This window comes from Perca flavescens, chromosome 21, assembly GCF_004354835.1.
Source record: "Perca flavescens isolate YP-PL-M2 chromosome 21, PFLA_1.0, whole genome shotgun sequence".
NCBI lineage: Eukaryota > Metazoa > Chordata > Actinopteri > Perciformes > Percidae > Perca > Perca flavescens.
The window spans coordinates 17,198,360-17,223,523 of record NC_041351.1 but is presented as its reverse complement, the minus strand read 5'-3'; the positions used below and the strand labels follow the sequence as shown (position 1 = coordinate 17,223,523).

The 25,164-nt window shown below is 41.0% G+C and overlaps 4 protein-coding genes across 6 annotated transcripts; 3 read left to right on the top strand and 1 right to left on the bottom strand.

Moving 5' to 3' along the window:
* Positions 1 to 1,673: 1,673 nt before the first annotated feature.
* Positions 1,674 to 3,679, top strand: c21h8orf33 (chromosome 21 C8orf33 homolog). The gene is made up of 6 exons (XM_028568221.1): positions 1,674 to 1,715; positions 1,853 to 1,921; positions 2,271 to 2,743; positions 2,823 to 2,913; positions 3,054 to 3,200; positions 3,318 to 3,679. The coding sequence occupies exons 2-6, from the start codon at positions 1,894 to 1,896 to the stop codon at positions 3,530 to 3,532; spliced, it is 954 nt and encodes a 317-aa protein (XP_028424022.1). The 5' UTR covers positions 1,674 to 1,715; positions 1,853 to 1,893; the 3' UTR covers positions 3,533 to 3,679.
* A 461-nt stretch (positions 3,680 to 4,140) lies between these two features.
* anks3 (ankyrin repeat and sterile alpha motif domain containing 3) lies at positions 4,141 to 10,762 on the top strand. Its single transcript, XM_028568684.1, has 16 exons — positions 4,141 to 4,239; positions 4,833 to 5,030; positions 5,114 to 5,312; positions 5,823 to 5,944; positions 6,018 to 6,099; positions 6,219 to 6,336; positions 6,459 to 6,608; positions 7,188 to 7,292; positions 7,467 to 7,582; positions 7,676 to 7,840; positions 7,924 to 8,048; positions 8,132 to 8,273; positions 8,746 to 9,019; positions 9,107 to 9,178; positions 9,266 to 9,357; positions 9,441 to 10,762. The coding sequence occupies exons 2-15, from the start codon at positions 4,864 to 4,866 to the stop codon at positions 9,346 to 9,348; spliced, it is 1,920 nt and encodes a 639-aa protein (XP_028424485.1). The 5' UTR covers positions 4,141 to 4,239; positions 4,833 to 4,863; the 3' UTR covers positions 9,349 to 9,357; positions 9,441 to 10,762.
* A 2,549-nt stretch (positions 10,763 to 13,311) lies between these two features.
* wdr24 (WD repeat domain 24) lies at positions 13,312 to 21,190 on the bottom strand. Of its 3 annotated transcripts, none has more exons than XM_028568432.1 (11): positions 20,869 to 21,190; positions 19,774 to 19,852; positions 19,023 to 19,507; positions 18,562 to 18,739; positions 17,774 to 18,446; positions 16,530 to 16,642; positions 16,312 to 16,439; positions 16,111 to 16,215; positions 15,648 to 15,985; positions 14,531 to 14,715; positions 13,312 to 14,021 (listed from the first exon to the last, which is right to left on the bottom strand). In XM_028568432.1, exons 3-11 carry the CDS (start codon positions 19,501 to 19,503, stop codon positions 13,853 to 13,855), a joined length of 2,370 nt encoding a protein of 789 aa, XP_028424233.1. In that variant the 5' UTR covers positions 19,504 to 19,507; positions 19,774 to 19,852; positions 20,869 to 21,190; the 3' UTR covers positions 13,312 to 13,852. The 3 variants fall into 3 exon arrangements, with proteins under 3 accessions (XP_028424233.1, XP_028424235.1, XP_028424234.1); XM_028568434.1 differs by lacking the exon at positions 20,869 to 21,190 and adding an exon at positions 20,817 to 20,861; XM_028568433.1 differs by lacking the exon at positions 20,869 to 21,190 and adding an exon at positions 20,586 to 20,790.
* LOC114548462 (uncharacterized) lies at positions 20,726 to 23,940 on the top strand. Its single transcript, XM_028568435.1, has 6 exons — positions 20,726 to 21,023; positions 21,159 to 21,308; positions 21,957 to 22,050; positions 22,420 to 22,579; positions 22,831 to 22,983; positions 23,691 to 23,940. Exons 2-6 carry the CDS (start codon positions 21,184 to 21,186, stop codon positions 23,870 to 23,872), a joined length of 714 nt encoding a protein of 237 aa, XP_028424236.1. The 5' UTR covers positions 20,726 to 21,023; positions 21,159 to 21,183; the 3' UTR covers positions 23,873 to 23,940.
* The last annotated feature ends 1,224 nt before the right edge of the window (positions 23,941 to 25,164 follow it).

The following is a 25,164-nucleotide window of genomic DNA, read 5'->3' as shown; positions in this document are numbered from 1 at the left end:
AGGAGCGCCGCTTGAAGTCCCGCCCCTGAGCTAACAGGACTGGTCCACAGTCAAATCCCTGAGTGGAGGAAATAAGGAGGATCACTGCCTCTGCATTTAAAGTAGAATGTAACAAGAAGTGCCTTCTTTTAAATGGAGGTGTCTACATAGTTTGAATTCATTCATGAACCCGAAACTGCATCCTCTTAGTCCGCACAGTGTTGGAATTAGCAATTGGTTTTACATCCTTAGGATTTATCAAATATTTTACAGGAGTGCTCACCGAGCTCAAATCAAATCCCCTTCTTTTCTTTGAATGGAACGAAAGGGAACAATGCTGTCCTGTTAAACAACATATATGCTAGTTATGTGTAGAAATGAGTATTTCAGCTTCAATAGGCTAATGAATTGGGAAAAGCGTGGTCAGTGGCAGTCAATGATGGAAAAGGGATAAATCCTATCGAAGATTAACACAGGGCATATTCTGTTGGGATGCAGTTTTATTTGCACGCTATCAGTCTAGTACACGCCAGATGTTCTGAGTCCATATTTGGTTATAATCTGAAAACAAAACAAAGGGAATAACAGAACGCCTCAAAAAAAAAGGAAAATAAAAACTCACCATAGACCTGTTTTAACCAAAGGAAGGAAACCTCTATTATTCTATTTTGGAAACCAACCAAGTATTGTACATCGACAGCATGAGCTGAGCTGCATAAACAAATCTCTGTATACCCAGGAATTGTTGAGAAAAAACACAAGGCGTTGTGTGAAGAGTTTTACGGAGCACCACAGACAAATTTAGCATCATGCTTCTGCTGACAGAACCTGGATGGATCATTCTGTTTCATTCATTTCTGGTGTGCTCACTGCGAGCTCAACATCTGTTTAGGCAACACGCCGGACTGGTCATTTACATTTACATTTATTTAGGACACAACATCCTTTGTGCTTGTGTTCAAAGAGGAGAGTTCAGCTGGAAGCGGATCCAAATATATAAATATTTTTTACTTATAGCCTATATTTACATTATCACATTCTTTTTTACATTACTTTTATATATTTGCAATACTGTCTACACAAATTATATTATATATAGTTATATTACTTACATTATATTTTATTTGTTTATATTTTTGCCCTATATCTTAACTTGCACGAGATAAGATTAGATTATTTTGCTTTTACGTGTGTTTTTCTTTAAGATTTTCATTGCCAACGAATACTTTTGTTATTGCTGTGCACATATGGTTGTGCACATAACCAATAAAGAACCTTGAACTTTTGAACCTTGATTGTAGCCTTTTTATGATTGCAATTTTGTTTATCTGGTTTACTGTTGTTGTCATCTTTATATTGCTTACACCTTTTGATTTTATATTTTCATATGTTCTCTCATACCTCACTTTTGTTTTTTGATTTGGTTTTTACTCAGACTGTAACATTAAGAAATTAAGCCTTATTTTCAAATGATTTGCAATTATTTCCTTGATCCTATTTACCATTTTTCAATGTCTTTGTTTATTTTTCATAGATGAGAAACATCAAATCAGTCTATAAGGTTTTTTTGCAGTGATTAAAAACGTTGTTTTGTCAAATGAATCCACTCAGTAAACTAGCCTATCTGGGTCATGATGAGAACGCCTTTATATATATCTATGGAGAACGCCACCAAGCGGAACGACAGGCGTTGGGGAAATATTACCAGACGGGCCTATTCTCAGGTGACACCGGTGGTAAGTCTGAAAACAACATGATTTTACGGAAACCAAGCAAATAGAAGTATTTTACAAATATTGGCTAAAAACTTGAGCCTGTTCCGCTGAGCATGTCCGTATCCTGAAGCGTCGAATAAAATAGTTCCGTATAACAGGCACCTTTCAGCTGAAAACCTGCAACACTGGAAGAATCAGCATGGCCGAGCAAAGGCTGCTGTTGATAGGTACATTATAACTGAATTACAAATCTTACACAGCACAAGCTAAACGCATTTCTTGCTGTATGCACTTGTGTGGTCTAATATAGGCCGTATTTGCGGATTTAAATTGTTTTAATCGTTTTTTCTGAAAAATGTTTGATCATTTTATACATTTAATTGCGTGTATCTGTTTCAGTTAAAGTTAGAGTAGGCTACGTTTGGGGGTAATTAATGCAATTCTAAGTCAATGCAATGCCCCCAAAGGTAAGTTATATCCTAATATTGTGTGTGTGTGTGTGTGTGTGTGTGTGTGTGTGTGTGTGTGTGTGTGTGTGTGTGTGTGTGTGTGTGTGTGTGTTTGTTCGTGCAACAGATATTGAACCAAAGTCAAACAGTTCTGCTCCTGTCAACGACAGAGCTGAGAATCCCCTCTGGACTCGCAGTGACAACACCTTTAGATTCAACTTCGTCCCTGACAACTCTCCCGCACTTCAGGAGACAACATCTCCATCATACGTGACCCAACCAGCAGCGAGCCGGATATCCTTTACAAGACAGGGCTCTGCTTTTGCCTTCAACTTTCAAATTCCTCCTGTTCCACCTGTGGAAAACATGGAGACGGCAGAGACCCCAGACACTTCCTCTCCAGGCAGCCAACAATGTGTCCAAGAGGAAAAGCCTTCCCCGCTGCAGGAGGTTAACTCTCATCCTGAGCCGTCAACGCAATCAAAAGCAAAGAAGAAGAAGAAGAAGAAATCTGGAAAGAAAAACCACTCAGGTAGCACCGAATCGCAGCAGACGCCTAGTTCGGCTGAGGGGTGTCAAGGAGGCGAGGACACAGAGCTGGTCAGTACGAAATAATTTCCTTTAAAGTAATCATGGTGGGTTCTAGTTGATTGGATGTCCGAATGTGACTGTGTTTCAGAGTGCAGAGGAGCAGCTGAACAGACAGCTGGACTGGTGCATCGAGCAGCTGGAATTGGGAATAAAGTCCCAGAAGAGTACACCGAAACAGAGTATAACATTTAATTTCTACATCACCTGTTCATACAAAATATGTTTAGGATATGATTACTCAGACCATGTGAAGCCTGGTGTGACTAAAAAATATAGTGTAGTGTATACAGCACACACGTTAATAGCATTCTCCACGCAGAGGAGGAAGCCTCTCGTGCCCTGAAGACTCTACAAAGCTCCAAAGCTCCCCTGGCCAAGAAGAGGCAGGTGATGAGAGCCATGACGGGAGATTACAGGAAGAAAATGGAAGAGGAAAAGAGCAAGCAGTACAAACTCATTCAGAGTGGTGAGTGGGTTGCAGCAGTCAAGTGATTTGAACAGTAAAAATGACTCATGAATTGTAAAAGAACTTCTAGGTTTGGTCAAAATGCTGTTAATTGACAGATTTCTCCAATTCCAACAGAAATTGCATCCAGTCAGGTCAAATTTGTGTCGGATTCTCCAAAGAAGTCTGTTTTCCACCGGAGAGCTGACGTCAAAAGCCAGACACCAGCCACAGAGGGGAACCTGCAACAAACTGGAGCCCAGGATACACACCTGAAAGCACAGAGGCAGGAGGAGACTCCAGCTTTTGTCTTTAATCCCTCAAAGGAGGAGTTTCGCTTCAATTTTCTCTGATTTGTACCCTGAAGACACATTTCACCCAAACATAATGTTGGACTGTGCTTGTGGTTTGTGAGCTGCGAGAAAAACAATCACAACACCTAAAATAACTGGAATTGCTGACGGCTTGTACCATATATCTAAATAAAAGTGTATTTTGTATTTTTGTTTGCATTGTATTTTCTTTTTAAATGTGTGTGTATGTGTGAAATTATAACGTTTTCCTCATCAGCAGCTACTACATTGAGGTCAGGTCAATGCAGGTTTGTTTTTTTGGGTGAGGGTCAAAGAGGTTATAAAAGGTTGCATGCAATGAGTTTAAGATAACACCGGCCAGTCATTATTATATTAGTGTGTACGGTATGTGCTCTTGAAAAAGTTTAGCCGGACGCGATATTACGAATCCCACTATGGCCACGCCAAGACCCGCCCTTCAATAGTGTTCACACACTATTATTGGCCAGGCGTCCATGCTTACATGTACAGGTCCTATCCCCTGACCAATCCCCTAACCCTAACTTTAACCACTCGAGGTGAAATGCCTAACCCCAACCAATCGAGCTTCTTCTTAGGGCGGGTCTTGGCGTGGACATAGTGGGATTCGTAATTTTGCTAGCCGGACCTCTCACACAGGAAACGGCGGGGCATGGTTCAACACGAGCACAATTTATCGTGACACAAAACCAAAAAGTTTCAGCCGCTTCAGCAAGCTAACGTTACCTGTAAGTTTTTAACGTTTGACATTCGGTTGTATTGTGAAATATTAGCTAGCTAGTTCGTTTAGTAAATTACCTTTATTCATAGTGCATTAGGTTGGTGTAGGGAGACGTTCACACCGGGCTAACTTATCTAACGAAGCTAACATTGAGCTAGCTAAAGAGTAAAGTTGAAAGCTGGAGCTTGAACAAAATGTCCCATTTAGCATGGCAGAATTAGGGGGGCACTGCCTAAAAAGTTGGAAGACTGCACCAGGGAAAGATGAAATACCGTTAAATCGTGCTGAAACAAGTATGGAGGGATTGCAGAAGTTGTTGCTATCGTTTAATAACGATAAAAAGTGGACATTTTCAATTGGGACATGGGAAGAGCACTGTTTGCATTTGGCAGGGCTTTGCGGAAAAGAGGGAGATACATGTAGAAGCTATAGCTAGTTCAGAAAATACAAGATGGGATTAATCAAGTTAAAATGGGAATTTCAATTTTCATAGGAAAAAAACAAGTGATGTTCTTTAACAAGAGAAACTCAGGGGATGCAGTAATCTGGAATGATATGGGTTATTTTTATATTTATCTCAAATTAAACCTTTGTTTTCAGGTGTGTGGAGGGACGAGTGAAGACGTGCAAAATGTCTGAGCTAAGTGACGAAGCCAGTGAATCAGAGCAGCTGGGTGCCAGCCTCTCCCTGTGGCTGGGGGACTCCCTGGTGCGGCCTGAGGAGCTAGACGTCCCTCTGGACCTCCACACCGCCTGCTCCATCGGCCAGTATGATGTGGTGGTAGAGTGCATCCAAAAGTGGGTGCCTAAATAACCATAATAACAACAACCGTATCACCAGATGTGTTTGTATTATCCACAGCATTTGGATCTTTTTTCAGAGGTGAGGTGGACCTGAATGGCAATAACATTGGAGGATGGACCCCACTGATGTATGCATCTTACATTGGCCATGACAACATTGCAAATCTCCTACTGGAGGCAGGGGTGAATGTAAATGCTACTACTTCCAAAGGATTAACGCCCTTGATGCTGGCAGCAAGCTGTGGGAATGAAAGTATTGCATACTTTCTGCTTCAGGTACAAAATGGCTCCGTCAGACACTAACAGTTAATGCCATGCTATGTTGGTGTGTTCAGAAATCCAAGCACAACACGTGTTCAGAAAAGTTTTATTTATGAATGCAAAAATCACCATGCAACATGGTCACACTTCAGTGACAAAATGACACCATGCAGAGTGATTGGATTGTCTGTTGCTGAAAAGCATTGCATTTATAAAAGGGTCATTAGAAAATCAAACCCAGAAGGCAAACGGTAGCAAACACTGATGTCATAAAGGCCATTTCAACGCAATAGGTTGCTGTACAGCAGGTTACTCTCAAAACCCAGATGTTGGCTTTAAAATTACCCACAAGGATGGTTTAGTTGCCTTACGTCTAAACAGTTTTTTTTCATGCTAAAATAAAACCTTTGACAAAACATACCCACGTTTTTTGTTATTTTCTTGATAAGGTGTTAGATTTATGGTTCTATGTAACACTTTGTTATTCAGAGTATGAAAGGCATTTTGTTTTTCTTACCCCAAAAGCAAGGTGCTGAGTTGGAGCTAAAGGACTCTCGAGGCTGGACCGCTCTGTTCCACTGCACGAGCACAGGCCACCAGCAGATGGTCAGGTTCCTGCTGGATAACAATGCTGATGCCAATGTCAAGTAAGTGTCTTCATTCATCCCAAAGCCACTGCAACACTTCAGAATTGTTAATTTTTTTTTCTTTCATCCACAGGGAGCCAGGGTCTGGTTTCACTCCCCTGATGGAGGCTGCTGCTTCTGGACATGAAATCATTGTACAGTACCTGCTTGATCATGTGAGTAGGTTACATTTGCACGCCACGGAGGACGAGTGATGATGATGTGACACAAAGAAGGGGCTCGTTGTCATTAATTATGAGTTAATTCATTATGATCCTGACTGAATAATTTACAGAAAGTTAAAGTAGACGACCGCAACGCCAAAGGAGAGACTGCCCGTGCCCTAGCCATGCTGTACAGCTATACCAAGATTGTCAGTCTCATTGACTCACGTTCTCCAAGGACCAAACCAGGTGCTTGTTGATACAGCTCAACTTCTCCATGTTTATTTATTTTTACAAAATATGTTGTTATCCTTTCTATGCATTTTATTTTGAGAGATTTTTTTTTTTTTTTTTCTGTTCTAACTCGTCAGGCCATTTTGAAGACCTGAGCTCCTCTGAGGACTCGGACAGCACGCCCCCACGGATAAGGCCAAGCCGAAACCGAGCTAAAGGCGTTAGCATCCATGATGGGCCCCAGGCCATTGCCAAGTTTGGAGTAGGAGGCACCAGCAAGCTGTGTGGTAGTGTTGCATAAGATATCCAGTCTGCCAACCTGTATTCATACCAGTCACCTGTTCAGAGTATAGTGGCTCCAGTTAAGTCAAATTACACAAAAGTTCCTTAAAAAGGAAATACAGTCCGTGCATTAAGGAGGTTGATTGACACTTACACTACTTTGTGTACAGCGGATAGTTTTTCCTTGAGTGCTGAAAAACTCAGTTTTGTTGCAGTCAACATGCTGCCATTCATAACTATAGTCATGACTCATGAGTAGGCATGGGCCTGTATGAGATTCTGACGGTATAACCTTCAACAAAAATTTCACGGTATTGCAATTACACCTCTAAATATAGTATTTTTGAAATGTCTGGCTAAAAAAAAAAAACTTCTCCATTGAACACAATGTATTTTATTTTTAAAACACGCTGCACACTGGCAGGGAGAGAGATTTCTAAACTGCACTTTCTGTCCTTGTAGACTAGAAATTTTAGTGGTTTGGAAACAGTGACTTTTTCAAACCATGGTATACCTTGAAGCCGGTAACCGGCCCATGCCTACTCGTGAGTAGGGAAGAAGTTTAATACTGCTTTTCTCCTCAGAGCCTCCTGCAGCAGTGCCAGGCTACATGACGAGTGAGGGCATCCGCTACCGTGACGTGACCTCACCCATCAACGAGCTGGACGGCCAGAGCAATAGCAGCAGAGGTGAGAGGTACACGATTACTAGCGTTTTGTGACATCTGGACTACTTAATGGAAATAGTTACTTTTCTTTGGAAGAAATGGACGACAAAAAAATACTGTAATCTAAGATAAGTAATGTCCTCAGTTAAACTGGGAGTCTGCCAAAGCAATTACGTATTTTATGATACCGCCACAGATGACAGTCCATTCTTTGACAATGACATGCCCACCATGAGGAGCAGCAGCAGCAGTAGCGAAGGCCTGCCTCATGTGATTGGCCTCAACTGGGAAGGCTCAGTGGAGAGTAACGAGGTGAAAACAAGAGCACAGCAATCCCACGGATTTAGGGTCAAACACTAGATGTTATTTAGATATCTCTGTGACAGGTGTCCCTTTCACCACCAGGACTCTGACCAGTGCAAAAAGAGCAGCTCTCGCAGAGTAAACAAGGGCCATCACTCAAAAGGCAAGAGTCGCCGTGGAAGCAATGATGCAGCTCACTCCAGTGGTACAGGAAACTGTGGGATGCTCGCACATGCTGGTCTTCAACCCGCCTACACTGGTCCAAAGGCATGTCTACGTTTGCTCTCTGTGTGTGTGTCCGTCCAGTTTATTCTGGACTGCCTTGGGTCTAAAATCTTCCATTCCTGTAGGATCTGGCAGAGTTCTTGGAACAAATTGGCTTCTCTAAGTATCTTCCCGTACTCGAGGAGCAAGACATTGACCTGCGGATATTTCTCACCCTGACTGAAAATGATCTCAAAGAAATAGGGATCACGTAAGAGACTCTTTCGCATTTACTCCAGCACATACAGTGTTTTTCTCATAGTATGAAATGCTGAATTAATTCTTGCTCTCCAGATTGTTTGGACCCAAGCGTATGATGACCTTGGCTATTGCAAGGTGGCACAGCAGTGCTCGACCACCCAGTGACGTTCTGGAACAGGCTTATGCTGACAAACTTGAAGCTGAGATGCAGGAGATGGCCATTCAGCTACACAAAGTAACTACAGACTCTCACTGGAACTGCCATACACATTTCTGACTTTTGGCTTTTCCTTTGTGTTATATATCTTTTTGTGCACGTTATAGGTTTACAAAGTGAAAAAGCCCAAAGTCCACCCCAAAGGGATTTACCATTTTCCAGAGAAAACACTTCACAAATTGCTCCAAACAGCGCTATTGTAGTCCAGCCTTTACTTCCACCTTCATACTCTGCTTCTGACTGGCTAGCAGTGCTTACCTAGCTACTGCGCATGTGCGACTCCCAACAAAGTGACAGAAGTGCAATGCCTCACTTGGTAATTTAAACCGAGAGCTCAACACACAGGGTGAAAAGAGGAGCTGCAGCTGTGTTTTTGGAAAATTAAACCACAAACCTATATTCTGGTACAACCTCTAAATACAATTGTGAACCTGAAAATGAGCACAACTGAAAACCTTTTCCCCACATTTAACTAACTGTCCATATGTAGCACGTTGAGGAGGCAGAGAGCCTGAAGAGCCAGGTGTCTCAGGAGAAGGAGCTGCGTAACGTGATGGAGGGATGTCTGATGGAGGACAAGATGGCATGGAGGAGGGTCCATGCTGAGCTGGTGGAGAACCACCGGCTGACTCAGGAAATGAGCGCCACACTGGCAAAGTCCAGGGCCTGCAGCACTGAACTGCTCTCCTGTTTCACTACTGATGGGAATAGCAGCTCTTACACTGGCGTGGAAGATAAAACAAAAGTTGACAATGGTATTAAAGGTGGGTTGAGCTGTACTGTGCGGGATAACACCTTACATTTTGTGATTTTAATTTTAGTAAGAAGTAATATTTTACTTCTCGTTGCAGCCAGGGAGGGCCTGACGTGCTCCAGTGTTGCAGAGCTACTAAGGAAGCTGGATTCCTATGAAGAAGAACTGGGTAAGATGGTGTAATGCTCAGTGATTCATGTGGTTTTGTGTTGTCAGTGGAGTCTAATGCTGGTGTCTGCTTCTTTCATCGTTATAGCTGGGACCCTGCAAACTGTGCTTCAGAGTCTGAGGCGACTGAGTGCCCCTGAAAAAGTCTCTGATAGCTGGGAACGGCCTTAACCTTTACAGGTTAGTACTTACCTTTGGATGAATACAAGTGTTCTACGGCCGGTAAAACAAGAGAAAATAACTTTCATTTCTTGTATTTGAAGAGGTGGTTTACCAATATTTGACGGAGGGTGATCTAACCACCCTGAACAATCTCACTGAAATGAGAGAAGGCCAAGGACAAGGCCAGGCCTGCCGGACCAGAGCGGCTCGGGGAGCGAATCAGCGGACCTGCTGTTTCTCCGGGATTGGCCGATGGACCAGAGCTCGCCAAATGTGGTCAAGGCCAATGGTGACGGCAGCTAGTGCAAGGAAACGACAAACAAGCAGGAAGGGTCCTTGACCCTCACACGCTTGTGCTGGTGTGTACTGGACTCCAGTAGTTGGGATGAGGTGGGACTGATCACAGATCAGAGGCTGCAGTACTGTGAAATGTTTCTAAAAAAAACAACTGTACACTCTTCCTATATGAAATGTGGTTTAAATGATGGTCATGCCACAAGCTGAAGAGGTACATTTTTTAAAATGAGTCTGGTAGTCAATAAGTAGCTAAATGGTGTTATTCCTGTTATTTGTATGCTTTTGTTGAGTGTTATAAATGTCCTGCTGAATGAATTTTTAAGAGAAATTTGTGAAAGTCAGTTAATCATTAACAATACATTATGTTTAGGGCTGTACCAAATAGTTCAAAGCTTTATTTGTAACATTGACATTCAAATTCTAAATCAACATTTCTAATGCTGTGCCATTTTTTTCTTCTTTTGTTTTTGCATGTCTATTCTTTGTTTCGGTATTTCTGCACAGTTGAAGACAAAGATTAGGCTACACTAATATTATTAGTGTTCTAGTATTTGTAGAATTAGATTCCAGTGGTGGCTGCGTAGGATTGTTTCAGACTTCTGTGATCCAAACATCCACAATAACTCCAGAGCGCTGTTAATTCCAAAAGTCAAAATGTATTGAAGGAAAAAAAAAAAGGGATTTAATAATTTCCAAAAAGTCACAATGTTTTCATTCAAATGAAATATTCTGCTTCAATCCATCTTTGTTGGTGTTTAACCTTTTTAAAAACACAAATGTTCACTGTTGTCAAAACTGCTTTCCCACTTGCTGCACACAAAAGGAGGAACACACCTGTATTAATGGGGCGGTCTAGCACCATAGATTACATACATATAACCAATTTGAGGATTTTGTTTGGGGATTTTTTTTTTAAGGGTGATCACGTCATAAAATATGACGACAGACATTTAAAGCTTAATTCGAAAACTTCAATAGAAGCTTTGGATAAATCATTCATTGACTTCACTGTGTAGCTTCCTAACTGAGATTGTTCTTAACATGAAATTCTCCAAAATCTTAAATGCCAGATAAATCCTAGTTGTATTTGGACCTGAATTAAAACATTGTTTCCTGAAAGTTGAGAGTGGATGCCTCAATTATGTGTAATTTTTCTATTTGTTTAAAATTGACATATGCAACAGATTATTTTTATTTAAATGCTTTTCAGGGTGTAATTAGATGTTGGAGCAACACATCCTTATGCAAAATGATCAAAGATTTTCTTTCTTATAAAGATGCTCCCAACATCTGATTAAACCCTTAAAAGCATTTAAATTAAAAAATTGTCTGTTGTATATGAATTAACGAGTGGTTGTGCAAACATTGTGGACAAAATAATCCATACAGTAAACAGAAAAAATAATATAGAAATACCCACCAGCAGCATAGTCCTTTTTAGAAGAAATTCCATGATCAGTTGTATAGAAAATTTCTGAGGTCAAGCAGTAAAATGTAGTCTACACAGCACTTACATTTGGAATCCTGTTAAATTTTCTCAATCTTTATAAAAAGCAGCAGACAACTGAAAAACGATTTGTCACTTAATGCAGATTTATGGTGCAGAGATGAATTCACAATGCATAAAGTTTGTGCTCAGGTAGGCTTCATCATAAAATATATCACACTTTGTCAGGGGTTTCTTTTTTACTTCTTATAAAACCTTTACATGGGATTTATGTTGCTCATGGGGGGCTCTGCATTAGACTTCTGCAGATGTGTTGAATATATTAGGAAATTTAGAAATGATTATATCGTCGGTCTCTAACAAACACTTAACATATTGTCTGGGCCCGTATTTATCAAGCCTAAGAATTACTCACAAGAACACTGCTAAGAATTGAATTATGAGTAAAAAAAAGTTATCAAACATCGGTCGTAGTTTAAGTGAAGTGTAGGACTATATGTTAAGCGTCAGTCTTAGAGATAATCTCGACACGTTGCTGTGCCTGTGCCACAAACAGGATTTTGGATGACAACATAGGCATGGACCAATCACTGAATATGTTTCCTTATTTAAGAATATTCTCAGATAAATTCACATTGAATGGTGAAATTCTTAAAGAGAAGTTTACGTTCACACATTTGACGATAAAGAATTCTCAAGAGAGTACAATAAGATAGACACATTTTTTAAATGAAAGATAAAGACGTTTTCCACCATGTCTTAATTACAAATTTTAAACCGGTGGGCTGTTAGATGCACTACAGGCTGTAGGTGGTGCCAGAGGAGCTGGCTTCATATAGTTCTACTGGAACATAGGGTCAGTTTCAGCAAATATGACAGAAAGTTAGTTTTATAAGTCTTACCTACTGCATCTTTAAGTTTGAAAGCAGAAGTAAATGTCATGAATTCTCAGCACTTGAGTAAAATGGCACTTTGAGAAGCTTGATAAATAACAGGCCCTGTTCTTCACTTCTGGACTTATTGTACAGATGTCTATGTCTCCAGCATGTCTAGTCTGACTTGAATGATGTGGTTAATATTTCATTTGCTAAAACTACAGGGCTGTTCTATGCAGACAGAGCCTCGTGGGTCAGGGATTCCCCTCCTGATTGTTGGGATGCCCTCATAAGGAATACATCTGAAAATCCTCTATTGTGCCCGGGAACTTGGCAGTAAATCGACGTGTGACAGTTGCTGCCGAGTTAACAACCTTGGCACTACATGGATGTTGGCTGAGTTTTGCTTGAGCGGCTGATCCAAACGCACCAGCCTCAAGCCTGCAGGTTTTTAATTTAGCACAGACCCAGTCCACTTCATACATCACTGCTTTGGCCCTCATGATTGACAGGACAACTGTAGAGTTGTTAATGTGAAAGATGGGACACTATTAAAGGTGATGATTACTGTACCAGTGATATGTTAAGCTGTCATAAAAAAAGAGTGACAGGCAGGAGACCATCACTTGTGATGCTGAGCAGCGTCCAGAATGTAAATGTGCCCAAATAAACAGTGTTGAGAGTTGAGACTGGACTGATGAAAAATTCTTCATCTCTCAGTGATAATTTACTCGTGTCATGAGGGTCCGCCAGTAAAACTATAATGTAAAATCCTCCAACCAGTTGCAATCAGGCTACACATTACTGGAAGGATACTGACATTAACAGTCTAATTCCACCCAAGACAAAGCTGTCGTGTTGAGCTTTATCTAGACAGAAGTCGTCTCTGTTGGCTTCCACACTTATCTGTTGTGAATCTCACCCGTAGTGAGTTATATAAACTATGACAAGCAACACACTGAGCAGCACACTTTGTGTCTAGCTGGTAGACTTGAGGCTAGAGACATTTGGCGGGTGGCCAGCTGGGATTTCTAGGCCCAAGAGAGTAAAGTGTGGCTGGGAAAAATGAATAAGTAGTTGTTCTTTCCTCTCACTAAGGTGCCCTTGAGCAAGACTTTGTATCCTGACTGCTCCACTGGAACTGCTCAGCAAACAAGGGTAGACGACTAGATGTAACTGGGCATCTGCCAGGTGTGAAAGTGTGCAGCCGACAGAATATAAAGCTTAGTGGAAGTTCAAATGACCTGGATTCAGTCTACATTCACTGTGATTGATCAGAAAAGCTACGTAGAAACTGAAGCTATTCTCTGTTAAATGTAGTTGACAAAACAGACTTCACTGGTACAGAACAACTTCAATTGTATTGCTTTAATGTATTGTTGGAATAGTGAGCTATTTCTTATATAAATTAATGAAACATTATCTACAGTCCTTCAAAATAAGATGTAGCATTATGTACAAACATTAACAATCCACCTCAGATGAACAGAACTCTTCCTGTACAGCCTTCAGGATTTAATGAGGGGTTTAAAAACAATGTAAAATGCACCAAGTGTGAATCAACAAAAAGAAATATTGTTATATCTATCATAACATCTGCTTATATACAATTTCACCAATTTAAATATGAATGTGTTTGCTCTTGAATGGCTGTCCAGGAGAGCACATATAAACCTCTTCCTCCTATAGACGCAGTAAATGAGACCTTTGGCTAATCTTAGTTCAAACACACACACACAGAGCCATCCTTCTTTCCACAGTGATAAAAGGATCCAGGCCCACGTGGAGGAATAAAGACATCTTGTTTATCTGTGGTGTGTGTGTGTGAGATCTAGGCCGGTTGAGGATTGATTCCCTCAGAGCAGCAGCTGTGTGAACAGTGGTTGTGATGGGCTCAGGTGTACTCACACAGGTGGCCGCAGCCAGCAGGGCAGTGGGCGCTGCTTTTAAGCCAGTTCATTATGTGCTCCAGATGTCCACCATGGCTGCAGCCCTGACACCACACAAACAGTCCCTTCACCACATGGTGGCACACTGCACACACACTGGCACACTGGTGGCACCTAGAGGAGTGACGCAGGGCATTTGTCAGAATTAAATAAATACCAAGTGTACTGTATAGAAATTGCATTTAATAGGGCTACCACCTCTTAGTCGATTAGTCGACTAAGTCGGTCGTTTTGGTCTTAGTCGACTAAGATTTCTTTAGTTGATTAGTCATTTCTTATGCTTATTTATGCTTAATTACTCATTTCCAAGAAGCTTATGAGCACATTTATGGTAAACACAAGATTTAAAGTGGTGCTTACAGATGGTTAATTAACTACATTTATATTGTGCTTTTCTAGTCTTAACCACCTCTCAAAGCGCACAGCTATGTCAATTAAATCAACTAATCGATTAGTCGACAAAATCCTATAAGTGTTAGTCGACTAAGAATTTCTTTAGTCGAGGACAGCCCTAGCATTTAAGACAACAGAAGTAGCAGTTAACATTTGTTGCTGGTGTAGGAAGTTACTGGTCCCAACAAAGGAATGACCCAGTAACCAACCCCCCATTAAACGGTTCATACCTGTCACAAATCCAGCCCTTGTTGCTCATTGGCCGCTTGCAGTTGCTGCAGTTGATATGAAGTGTTGTAGATGCCTGGTTCAGGCAGGTTATGGCGCTGCACGTACTCAACTTGATGACCTCATTGGACACGTTCCACAACTCGAATCGCTGCAACAGGTCTATGTAGGACATGTACCAGTGCTCCTGAAATGGAACAACAACTGGTTCAGGGTTTAGGTTTTCTTAACTGCCACGTGGTAATTGAATTTTAAGACTTGGGTGTTTTAGTAGTGATCACCTAAGCCATTTACAATCATACATCAGGCCTTAAGAATCCCTAAACTTTGTTGGATGTTTCCATTTCACATGAATGATTTGCAATGGATTTGTCTGTGCAAATACATTAAACCTTAACGTTTGTTCCGAGAACTATCCTGACTTCTCATATTTAAAACGGCAGGGTTGGTCACTATTTCAAATAAACACTTTTAAAAAAATATATTGTTTGCACCCCAATAGTAATAAATAACGTATGGGCTCTGAAAAAGGAGTGGAAAAAAAGATCTGTCATCTGTAGCTGCTGTAATCTTGTAAAAATGCCCACTAATTACTGCCTGTCAGTCCGTTTGGAAGGAACCAATGAAATGCCTCCAAGACCCGCTGCGCGTACTCTACCCCTCCAGTGTACAAGCCTGAGATAAATGTGCGTCGTCGCCGCAGTGCTACCAGTAGTTTTAAACACTTATAATTTATATATATAATAATATAGTTTATTATAATATTAGGTGTTTGCTCACCAGAAAATGAGACATGAAGTAAAATTGCGGTCCTTTCTCTGCTCTGAAGCAGTGTCGCAGCAGTGCTCATGCACCTCTGTGTGTGGGTCGGAGGCCGAGGGCACGGGGAAGGGTTAGAGTCCCGAGGAGATGCTACTTTCAAATCGTGCTATCTTTCCAACATTACCAACATTAAGATTAGCTTGAAGTCAGTGAGTCATTCTTTTGAGCACAACATAAGCTTTTTTTTTTTTAACCTGAAGAAACTTTTTCATTAATGCCTTTGCCAACAAAACAACTCTTAAGTTCTAGTCCATTACATATTTGATGAATTCTTTACAACACTAATCTCTATCTAACCTGGGTGAGGTCATCGATCTCTTTGCGGATCCGGTCCCCCAAGACGATAAGCACAGACACGGCCATCTGCACGTCGCCCTGCTCGGCGTAATAGGTTAGCATTTCCCGAACAATGGGACAGAAGAAGCTGGCGGGTAAATGTGGGCTGAACAGTGGCTGGGAAATGGAGATGAGCGAGAAGGACTCGATGGGTGTCAGACAAGTGACTTCTGCCTCGTTGCCGCTGACGTGCGGGGAGTCGGCCTTGTCCTGCTGAAGGTGCTCTGGAGCAGAAGGGTTATCTATGATCTCGTGGCGCAGCTGGAAGGCCTCCTGGGGCAGCGTGTACTCCGGCTCTTCTGTTGTGACAAAAGGAGCAGAGATAATATTAGACAAAAAAGCGCTGAGCATGGAGGCAGCTATAAATAGCAGTCACTTACGTAAGCAACTCTTTAGTTCCCTCAGAGATGGGACTGTGACTGACCTGCTTGGTTGTCATTCTCCATAGAGTAGAGGTCATCGTCATCTAACTCAGCATCACAGAACATATACTCAGCCTGGCCCTCGCTTCCCTCGGTCTCCTCATTTTCTGAATCGAATGAATGGCTTATTTAGTTTTGAATAAAATACAAAAAACACAAGGACAAACAGATAAGCATCTAAGAACTTTAATGACCATCCTCACCTTCATTATTATTGCTGGCGTGTGAGTTTCCAGGCTCCAGGTGGATGTTGTCCTGCCTGCTCTCACCTTTACTGCGCTCTAGTCTGCTCTCTGTGCCCATCCCTGAACTCATTTCCTTCATGTTGAAACTGAAAGCATAATGCACATCAGCATTAGATGATAATGGGCATTACTGGTTATTACTGTTTTTGTAATGGCACACTAAAACACTTATTTACCTGTTCATTAAAGGCATGGTGCCCAGTTTACTGAGGTTGTGGTTTAGACCGGGCGTTGTGAGGTTTGCTGGGTCAGAGAACATGATTCTCAACATGGTCCATGTTTTGGAAACCTTTGTATTATATAAAAAAAAAAAAGATTGGTTATTCATAACACATGCCAAACACAATTACTTGATAACACATTACTATTGAAAGTAGTGTTAAGGGACAATTTAATCACATTTCTTTTTCCTAAAGTCATTACTTGCACTATTTATGTTGATAATGTGGGCTTAAAGGTTCAGTGTTTAACGTGTTTAGTTGTTCATTATCAAAATCTGTGTTGCCCGTTCACAAACTTTTCCTTTTTCATGAATATTTACCTCCACCATCAATTCTTAGTATTCCTTTTGGCTTGAAATTTTACATTTGCGTTTGCATAAACTGGGCTAGGGCTAGACGCTCCATATTCATGCGCCATCTTGAAATAAGTTAGCCGGTAAGGGACAAACAGGACATACTGCTCCGCCTTTCGCATTTTCGCTGCTAATGCTGCTAATGGGTATCGTCACTTCCCGGCCCCGGCAAGTTTGAAGTAGGAAACATGGAGGACCACACGTATTCAAAATCCAAATTTCAAGAAAAGGAGTCTTCTTCTTCGCCCAGAAAAAGAAAAAAGGATATTGAAAAGAACAAGAGACGGGCTTTTTGAAGCGTGAAGGCTAACGTAGCTGTAATACGTACTTTGAACTGCGTGGTGCGAGAGAGCTGATTGCGATATATGATCTCAACGCTAGATGGGAGAAATTCCTACACATTGGACCTTTAAGGCTACTAGTTTATTGACTCAATTAATTCAAATAACCCTAACAAGGTCATTGTTGGGTCTAGTGCAAATGTGACAACCAGTTTAGAGGAGAAATTATGTTTGGTCGGACAAAACTATACATTTTAAGACATCACCATGGGCTCTGGGGACTTATGATGGGCATTGTTTATGATTTATTGACACTTTCGACCAAATGATTAATCGAGAAAGTAGTCAGTACATTAATAGAAAAAATAACTGTTAGTTGCCACCCTAGTGCAGTTACTTACTTTTTCAAGAGAGTAATTAAAAATTTGTTATTTAAACAAGTAATACTTCCATCAATTTTTTAAAATCATAATCTGTCAAGGTTCCATTTAAATTGACAACATCAAAACCTAAGTGGATTATTTGTAGTACAGTGCAGATTTGTTACTGTATTAATTTGTCTGACCTGAGGTCTTTTGAGCTCCTGCGCCACCTTGGCATTGTGATCACACAGCTCGGCAAATGGCTTCCCACAGAGGAGGTAGAGTTGTGCTGTCTTGACAAACCAGTCCATGCGGTTACTGTCCAAGTCTGTCTCAAAGACGCTAAGGGCACTGGATACATGGGCAAATTGTTCAGTTGGGTCGGGCTTCTTGAAGAAAAAAATCGGGTAGCGCCGGTCGCCTCCAGGGTAAGGCTTTCTGTTGGCGTCGCTGCTGATCAGACTCTCCTTGGCTGCAAAGGCCAAGTCACCAAAGAGTCCAAAGCACAGACCCTCGGGGTTGGCCTTGTCCACGGGACGAGTGGCATCCTTGAACATGTGTTGGTAAAGTGTGCTGTCCTTAGAGCCAGAGAGCAGAAAATGAGGGTCGTGCTGGTGGCGCCACACAATACCAGTGGTCACATCCTTGTGTTCCTCAAATGTGGCGAAGGGAATGAAAGGTCTGCGGACATCCCACACATAGATGTTGTGATCCACCATCATGGAACAGGTGGCTAAATGAAACTTTCTCTCAGGCCGCCACTTGACCCGTGCCACTGAGGCGATCGTCTGGACACAATAGATCTCCTTGGCCCGGTTGGTGGTCATGTCCCACACTTTCACCATCTTGTCCCGGCCCCCAGTGGCCAACCATCCCCTGAAATGGAAATAAAGAGAGAACTCCATTAACGGATGACAATAATAAAAACCCACTACTGAAGCACTACTAATCACAAGTGGCATACAGTATGACCCAAGTCACTTTCTTTTACCTGTCATCAGGGTGCCAGTCGCAGCAGAACACAGGGCCAGTATGGGCGGTGAACATCCGCTCATAGCGATCCGGCCGTCTGATGTCCCACAGCTGGACGTTGCCATTCTCAAAGGATGCAGCAAATGTGAAATAATCCTTCATGCTGAACTGGACATCCCTTACACTCTCTGACTGACCTGGAAGAAAGGGAGTGGGGGAAAAAGCAACCTGGATATTAAGTGGTATGAACCACAGATATAGTTTGCTTCCTAATTTCTAACAGTAAAAACATTACTTCTGCTCCAACACATTAGGGATTTCCTTTCTTTTCCTAACATATTAATCTCAGAAAACTGTAAAAAAAAGTTCCAATGACCCAAAGAATTTCAGTTAACCACATTGTAAAGACACAATAAAATAAAGTTTGTCATGCAAAACACTTAGCAGTTGTAATCTAATACTTATCACAAAATATTCTACCTGAGAAAGTGCTGACAGACTCCTTTTTGCGCAGGTCGAAGCACTTCATGAAGCCATCCTGCGAGCCACTTAGCAGCATATAAACCTCTGTGGGATGGAAGCATACCTTGTTGACAGTGCGTTTGTGCTCAGTAAACAGTTGGTCCTGCTTGTTACGAGAGGGTTTTCCCAGGTTCCAGGTGACCACTGCCCCATTGGTAGCAGCCGTGGCCAGCAGGTTCTCCTCCATCTGGTGCCACATGACATCCGCACAGCTGAAGTTGAGAGAGGGTTTGCGGCCCACACGTAGATTCAGCTTCTCCACAAACTGCTCCTCCTCCAGTGCGTAGATCTTGAAGATGTTGCGGCCAGCTACCACCACCTGCGTGGCGTCACGGCACACACTGATGGCGTTTGCAGGAGCGTCTAAGTGGCAGAACATAGTTCGGCCACTGATGGCACTGTTGCCGAGGGCTGTGGTAACCCGGGACATCTTCTCCATGTTCCTAGTGCAGACAACAGTGATTGTATTTGAGCTCAGAGACAAGATGCAAAATCAAATTAATTAGCTACTTTTACTTTAACAGCAATGCTTTAAAATAAATCTGAGTTTTGGGAAATGTTATCAAGGCAGATCCAAAATCCACCAGAAGGTGGCACCATAACATGTTAGAATACAGTACTTGGTGTAGAGGCCAGGGGAGGTGGCAGTATATGTACAACATTTATGTGTTTCTTAAATTTTTGACAATGAAACTGCTGCGGTACTTACTTTTTGAAGAACTGCCAGCCTTGTCAATGTCTGCAGCAGCTCAGAGTCCTCTTCATGTGCTCCCATGAGAGCCAACTTACTAGTGAGAGATTGGCATGTGAACAACACTGCAATATATTATCTAAGTTTACAGTTAGGACAGATATGTTATGTCTCATCATACATTATATACATTTTTGTCACAAATACATTGAAGATAACACAAACTGATGCATACTTATGTTGAATAGACTAAACTGAAACATTGACATAGTTAATCACATCAATTGAGCATCTTGTATTCACAATGTAAGCATATACAAATATGTCAAACTATTCTCTGTATTTACTAAATAAAACTAGAATATACATGTAACACAATGAAGTGGGAAATATTTAGCTACATATAGACACATGTATCATATCAGGATAAACCCCTTAAGGTGTTATCATCCGTTAATATAATAAATCTATGGGTCCCACTCAAAAAAATGCATATAATGGCTGACAGTCACCTCTTGGCTAACAGACTATTATTATAAGTTTTAAATGCTGTAAGATGTCCATTCTGTTTGTTTTTACTATGTCTCGTCTGCGGCATTGAAATTCTGCCTCACCTTCTACCTCTTGCTGGTAATGCTGTAAAGCTGTTTTGTGCTTACGTGAAGTGTGATGGGGTAAAAGACAAAAACGAGCAATCCCAACATGTGCACTGACACTATCAACATTGACTAGCTACTAATACCACTATCCATCTAATGTTACACCCTTAATTTTGTATTTTGCTAGTGGTTCACTTTCCTCCAAAATATGGTTAAATTAGAGATACGTACACCCGTCAGCTCCTACGCGGTGTGCACTTGTCTGCGGGTGTGTTGGCTACAAATAGCTAAACTCGCTGTCCAGTGTACTTTCACCATAAACATGACTGGAATGTGATGCTAATGCTAGCTGGCTAACCTAGCTACCTAGCACTTTTGCAAAGACGAGACGCGCACGACACAAGCATGTATATTTTACAAGTATGTCGGACAATTAAAGAAATAACAAAACATGCAACCTACTGAGTGACAGTGTCTATGCAAATTCAATAACAAAATACTTTAGGGGACAAACCTTTCGGAAACTGTTGCTTACTGCTTGCGGCAGGAAATAGTATTTTGCTCTACATCTCGCGGGAACTCCGTATGTCACGACGGAAGCAGCGTGACTACTACGACTCATTCAGGAATTTGCTGGAGATTATCGGCCTCTTTTTGTTGTGTCCTAAGGTAAATGCGTTATTTATCGAATCAAAGCATAGCAGGTTAAGGTGTGAAAATAATAAAATGCACAATGATGTAGTCCATTTCTGTAGAATAGAGGTTTTACAAACTGACATTCAGATTATATTTGTCTGTTTGCAGGTGATAGTGTGAGCTCTCTGCTGCCATGAGTACTCTGTTTGCCTGTGAGGACCCAGACACATGGAGGGGCGTATATGGTAAATACTGGGATGTAGTGGAGGCCAAGGCCAAAGGCAAGAAACCTGGAAAGCTGCTAAACCTCGACAAGTGGTAAACCCTCACAGCAGCAGTTACAAAACCACCCTCAGTTTCACTGTATAAGAAAGAGATGTGGCAACATTTCACACTGTAGAAAATCTGCTGGCTTTCAGTAGGTTATATTGATTTATATATTGATTTATCTTTGAGTCATTCAAAATACACATCTTGATTTAAGAAGTTAATTATTGACCTTGGAAAAAGCAATTTGACAAAGCAGTCTCAAGTCGACTCAAGGTCCACTTTTTCTGAGGCTTTCAACTATATCACAGTGACTTCATCATCAGAGAGCATTTGCTTGCTTGTCATGGAATTTAATCTGTTGACATTTTAGCTTATTATCTGTATGATTTAATTACAGCACTTCCATTACAGTACTTCTCATCCATGTTTGCTTAAGTTATCTCCATAACAACTAAGAAAACTCCCTCTGTTGACAAAGGCCACATGATGAAGTTGAAAGATCTGGAAAAAGCCTGTGAGTGGACCTTTGAGGTGGGATTGTTTTGTCAAATCTCTTTGTTCACAGCCTCGTTTTTATGAATGTAACTATACAAAATTGTATTTATGGTTATCCCTGCATGAAATAAATTGAGTTTCGTTGACCTTTGCTTTAAGATTAAAGGTAACTGAGCCTAACCTGTGTGTATCTATGTACAGGTACCAAGAGGAGCTGCCTACACTCATTTTAAGTCGACCTGACAGACATGTCACTCAGTCGGAGCTGGTGAAACTGATGGAGTGGAAGCTTACTGTAAGGGACTTTAACACATCCACAACAAAAGATTTTGTCAGTAAATACTCCTTAAAAGAAATAGTATAGCAGGGCGCCTGGTTAGCACATCTGGTAGAGCGGGCGCCCATATATAGAGGTTTACTCCTTAACGCAGCAGCCGCGGGTTCGACTCTGACCTGTGGCCCTTTGCTGCATGTCATTACACCTCTCTCTCCCCTTTCAAGTCTAAACTGTATAGAACCTATAAACCTATAGAAATAAAGGGCTAAAATGCCCAAAAAATATTCTTTAAAAAAAACAAAAACATATAGTATAGCTACAAAGAGGCATTGGCAGGCTAAGTGCGTCAGCTGTGTCCTTGTGTGCCCCCCATGTGCTTTTCTGCAGAGAGGGAAGTTCAGGCCGAGGCTGCAGCAGCTGGTGGCTTCCAACAGTGAGGACATTGTGGAGAAATGTTCCAGAAAGGCCTTCAGCCTCATACCTGATGTGCAGGCAGCTATCGCAGAGCTCAGCTCCCTAAAAGGAGTCGGCCCAGCCACCGCTTCAGGTAAGCATGATTCCATTCGGTTTCTGAAGATACTGTATCGAATCTGCTTTCAGCTTTCCGCATACTGATAAAACATCTCTGGGATCCTCTTAAAGCACAAAGTGAAAGCCTTTTTAGCAAGTGTACAGAAGGATAGTCCTAACACTGGTGGATTGAGCGGCTGGGACTCCCTGCTCTCTGTTTAAGTAGTTTGTATTCTCCTCATGGCTACATTCAGCTTGGCTTGGGTCTGACTGTCCATTTTGTTCCAGCTGTGTTGGCGGCAGGAGCTCCAGAACAGGCTGCATTCATGTCAGATGAAGCCATGGAGAGTGTACCAGGACTAAAGCCCATCCAATACACAGCCAAGCACTACACTCTCTACCTGGGCAAAATGATCGAGTGCACTGAAAAACTAAACAAAGGTGAGCTAATGACGGGGACAAAAGGCCGGTGGGCACATCTGTATTCCGTGTCGTCAATATAGCACAGAAAATGCGATACTACTACTAAATAAAATACTACTATTAGTTTATAAAGCACTTGCTTACTGTCTCCAGGGTTAAAACAAAACTGTTCTTTTAAATCAAGGCTTAAAACTTATCTGTTTGCCACTGCCTTTTATGGGATTACAACTTTTACAGTGCCTATTTAAAGTGGAGGATTTCATGTTTTATTGTTGATCAACATTGAATCAAAGAAAATTTTATGTGTCTTTTTTACCCTTTTCAATAGAAAAAAAACCTTTTATGTATTTTATATTTATTTATGTTAGATAATTCTGATAAAAGAGATTTTTGTTGATCACTGTCAAAAAAGCCAAATGAACCTCAGATTAAAAAAGAATATATACAGTGTGTGTGTGTGTGTGTGTGTGTGTGTATGTATGTATGTATATATATATATATATATATATATATATATATATATATATATACACACACTCTTAAAGCTGCACTTTCATATGGCTCTTTGTAGTTTTGCTTATTTAAAGCTAATGTATTTGCACTTACTACTTGTTGTCTGGAGTTTGCACCTTCAAGGTTGAAAGCACTTAATTGGAAGTCGCTTGTAATGTAATGTAATGAAATCTACTTTGATTGTGATGCCTGGCCTCCCCTCTCTTCCCCAGTGGATCCCCAGCAGGACTGGACGCCCCACAGGCTGGAGCTGTGTTTGTGGGCGCTGACCACAGCCAAACAGCAGCAGCTCCCATTTCTAAAGGATGTTGATGTGAAAGCCAGCAGTGTGGCGGAGAAGAAGTCAGACGCCGACACTAACCAGAGACCAGCCAAGAAGCTCAAAACAAGATAAAAATTATTGCAAAGTATTTTTTTTCCATTAAACTGGCTTTAATATTTGTTAGATTTTTGTTTGTATTTTCCAGAATAATAAAGCCTTTATATCAAATAGAGTATTTATTTTTTTTTTTGCCGTGGTATCATGTAGTTTAGTCATACAACTGTAAGTTGCAGCACAATAATGATTGTGTGCCTAAACACACTAAAAAAAGCAGTAGGATGTTGCCACAGTATTGTTCTTTATTTATATTGTTTCTAAATTAAAGCAAAGTACAATGAACAGTACAAAATAAAACAAAATATATTCATATATATACAATATAAAATGGTTCCGTTCAGAACATTTAAAAAGTACAATAGATTGTGAAATAATTAATGAGGACTTTGATATAAATTATCCACATGTAAATTTAGTTTTCCTTTAGTTTCCTCATGATCGAGAGAAAAATAGCTTCTGCTTTTTCTTTTTGTAAACGCTGTGTTGGTACAACCTCTTGTCTGGTCTGAGAAATTGAACCTCTTAAGCTTGGCACCATTTTTATCAATAAAAGTAAGCAGCTCATGAAAAGCTACCACAGCAGCAAAGACATTACTTCTTTTTTTTTTTAATCTTTAGAGGAAAATAACTAATTTAAAGAAACCACCTGTTGATATTTGCATGACCTCGAGGCGCTCAGGCAGGTTTTGAGAACACGAAAAGAATCTGTACCAAAGCTAGAAACTGGGAAACTAAGACTTTAGCGATGTTCTCTGTTACAAACCAGAAAATATACCCTCATCTCTAGAAACAAACCCTAAATGCATTTACAAACTATTGTATGCTTGTTTCTAGCTGTGGTAGACAAAAATCAGTGTTCACTTATCTTCATTAAGTTCAATACTGTAGACTTTATATTTTTTAGCATAATGGATAGTTGTTGAGCTATGACAACCTGCAAGCATCAGGATTCACAGATGCACATTTAGTCTGCACTGTCCCATCCAGTTTATGTTATATCTTACACATTTTATCGTATCAATATTCAGGGTAATTTGGGAACTAAAGCCAAATGTCTGTACCTTTGGGGTCCTAGAAACCAGCATTTCAGGTACAATGTCTTTAGTCAAACCCTTGTATGCACTGTTGCTGTAAGTACAATTCCATCTCTGGAGCTACAGTAGCCTGCTTTACCTGCACAGTCCTGCAGTGAGAGTTACCCATATACTGTATATCTAAGTAGCAATAAACACTAAGAAAAGGCAACCTGGCCGGCTTGTTGGCGAGCAGCTGTTCAGAGCAGCTACTGGATATATTAACAATTTCTG

Bases quoted from the DNA above. Each gene is read 5' to 3' on its own strand.
- c21h8orf33 (XM_028568221.1), top strand. From the start codon at position 1,894: ATGGCCGAGCAAAGGCTGCTGTTGATAG. The intron at 1,922-2,270 runs GTACATTATAAC...TTCGTGCAACAG, and splicing joins GCAAAGGCTGCTGTTGATAG to ATATTGAACCAAAGTCAAAC. The intron at 3,201-3,317 runs GTGAGTGGGTTG...CAATTCCAACAG, and splicing joins GTACAAACTCATTCAGAGTG to AAATTGCATCCAGTCAGGTC.
- anks3 (XM_028568684.1), top strand. From the start codon at position 4,864: ATGTCTGAGCTAAGTGACGAAGCCAGTGAATCAGAGCAGCTGGGTGCC. The intron at 8,049-8,131 runs GTAAGAGACTCT...CTTGCTCTCCAG, and splicing joins CTCAAAGAAATAGGGATCAC to ATTGTTTGGACCCAAGCGTA. The intron at 9,020-9,106 runs GTGGGTTGAGCT...TTCTCGTTGCAG, and splicing joins AGTTGACAATGGTATTAAAG to CCAGGGAGGGCCTGACGTGC.
- wdr24 (XM_028568432.1), bottom strand. From the start codon at position 19,503: ATGGAGAAGATGTCCCGGGTTACCACAGCCCTCGGCAACAGTGCCATC. The intron at 16,216-16,311 runs GTGAGGATGGTC...CATTCGATTCAG, and splicing joins CGCCAGCAATAATAATGAAG to AAAATGAGGAGACCGAGGGA. The intron at 15,986-16,110 runs GTCAGTCACAGT...TTGTCACAACAG, and splicing joins GGAGAATGACAACCAAGCAG to AAGAGCCGGAGTACACGCTG.
- LOC114548462 (XM_028568435.1), top strand. From the start codon at position 21,184: ATGAGTACTCTGTTTGCCTGTGAGGACCCAGACACATGGAGGGGCGTA. The intron at 21,309-21,956 runs GTAAACCCTCAC...ATCTATGTACAG, and splicing joins CTGCTAAACCTCGACAAGTG to GTACCAAGAGGAGCTGCCTA. The intron at 22,051-22,419 runs GTAAGGGACTTT...GCTTTTCTGCAG, and splicing joins TGATGGAGTGGAAGCTTACT to AGAGGGAAGTTCAGGCCGAG.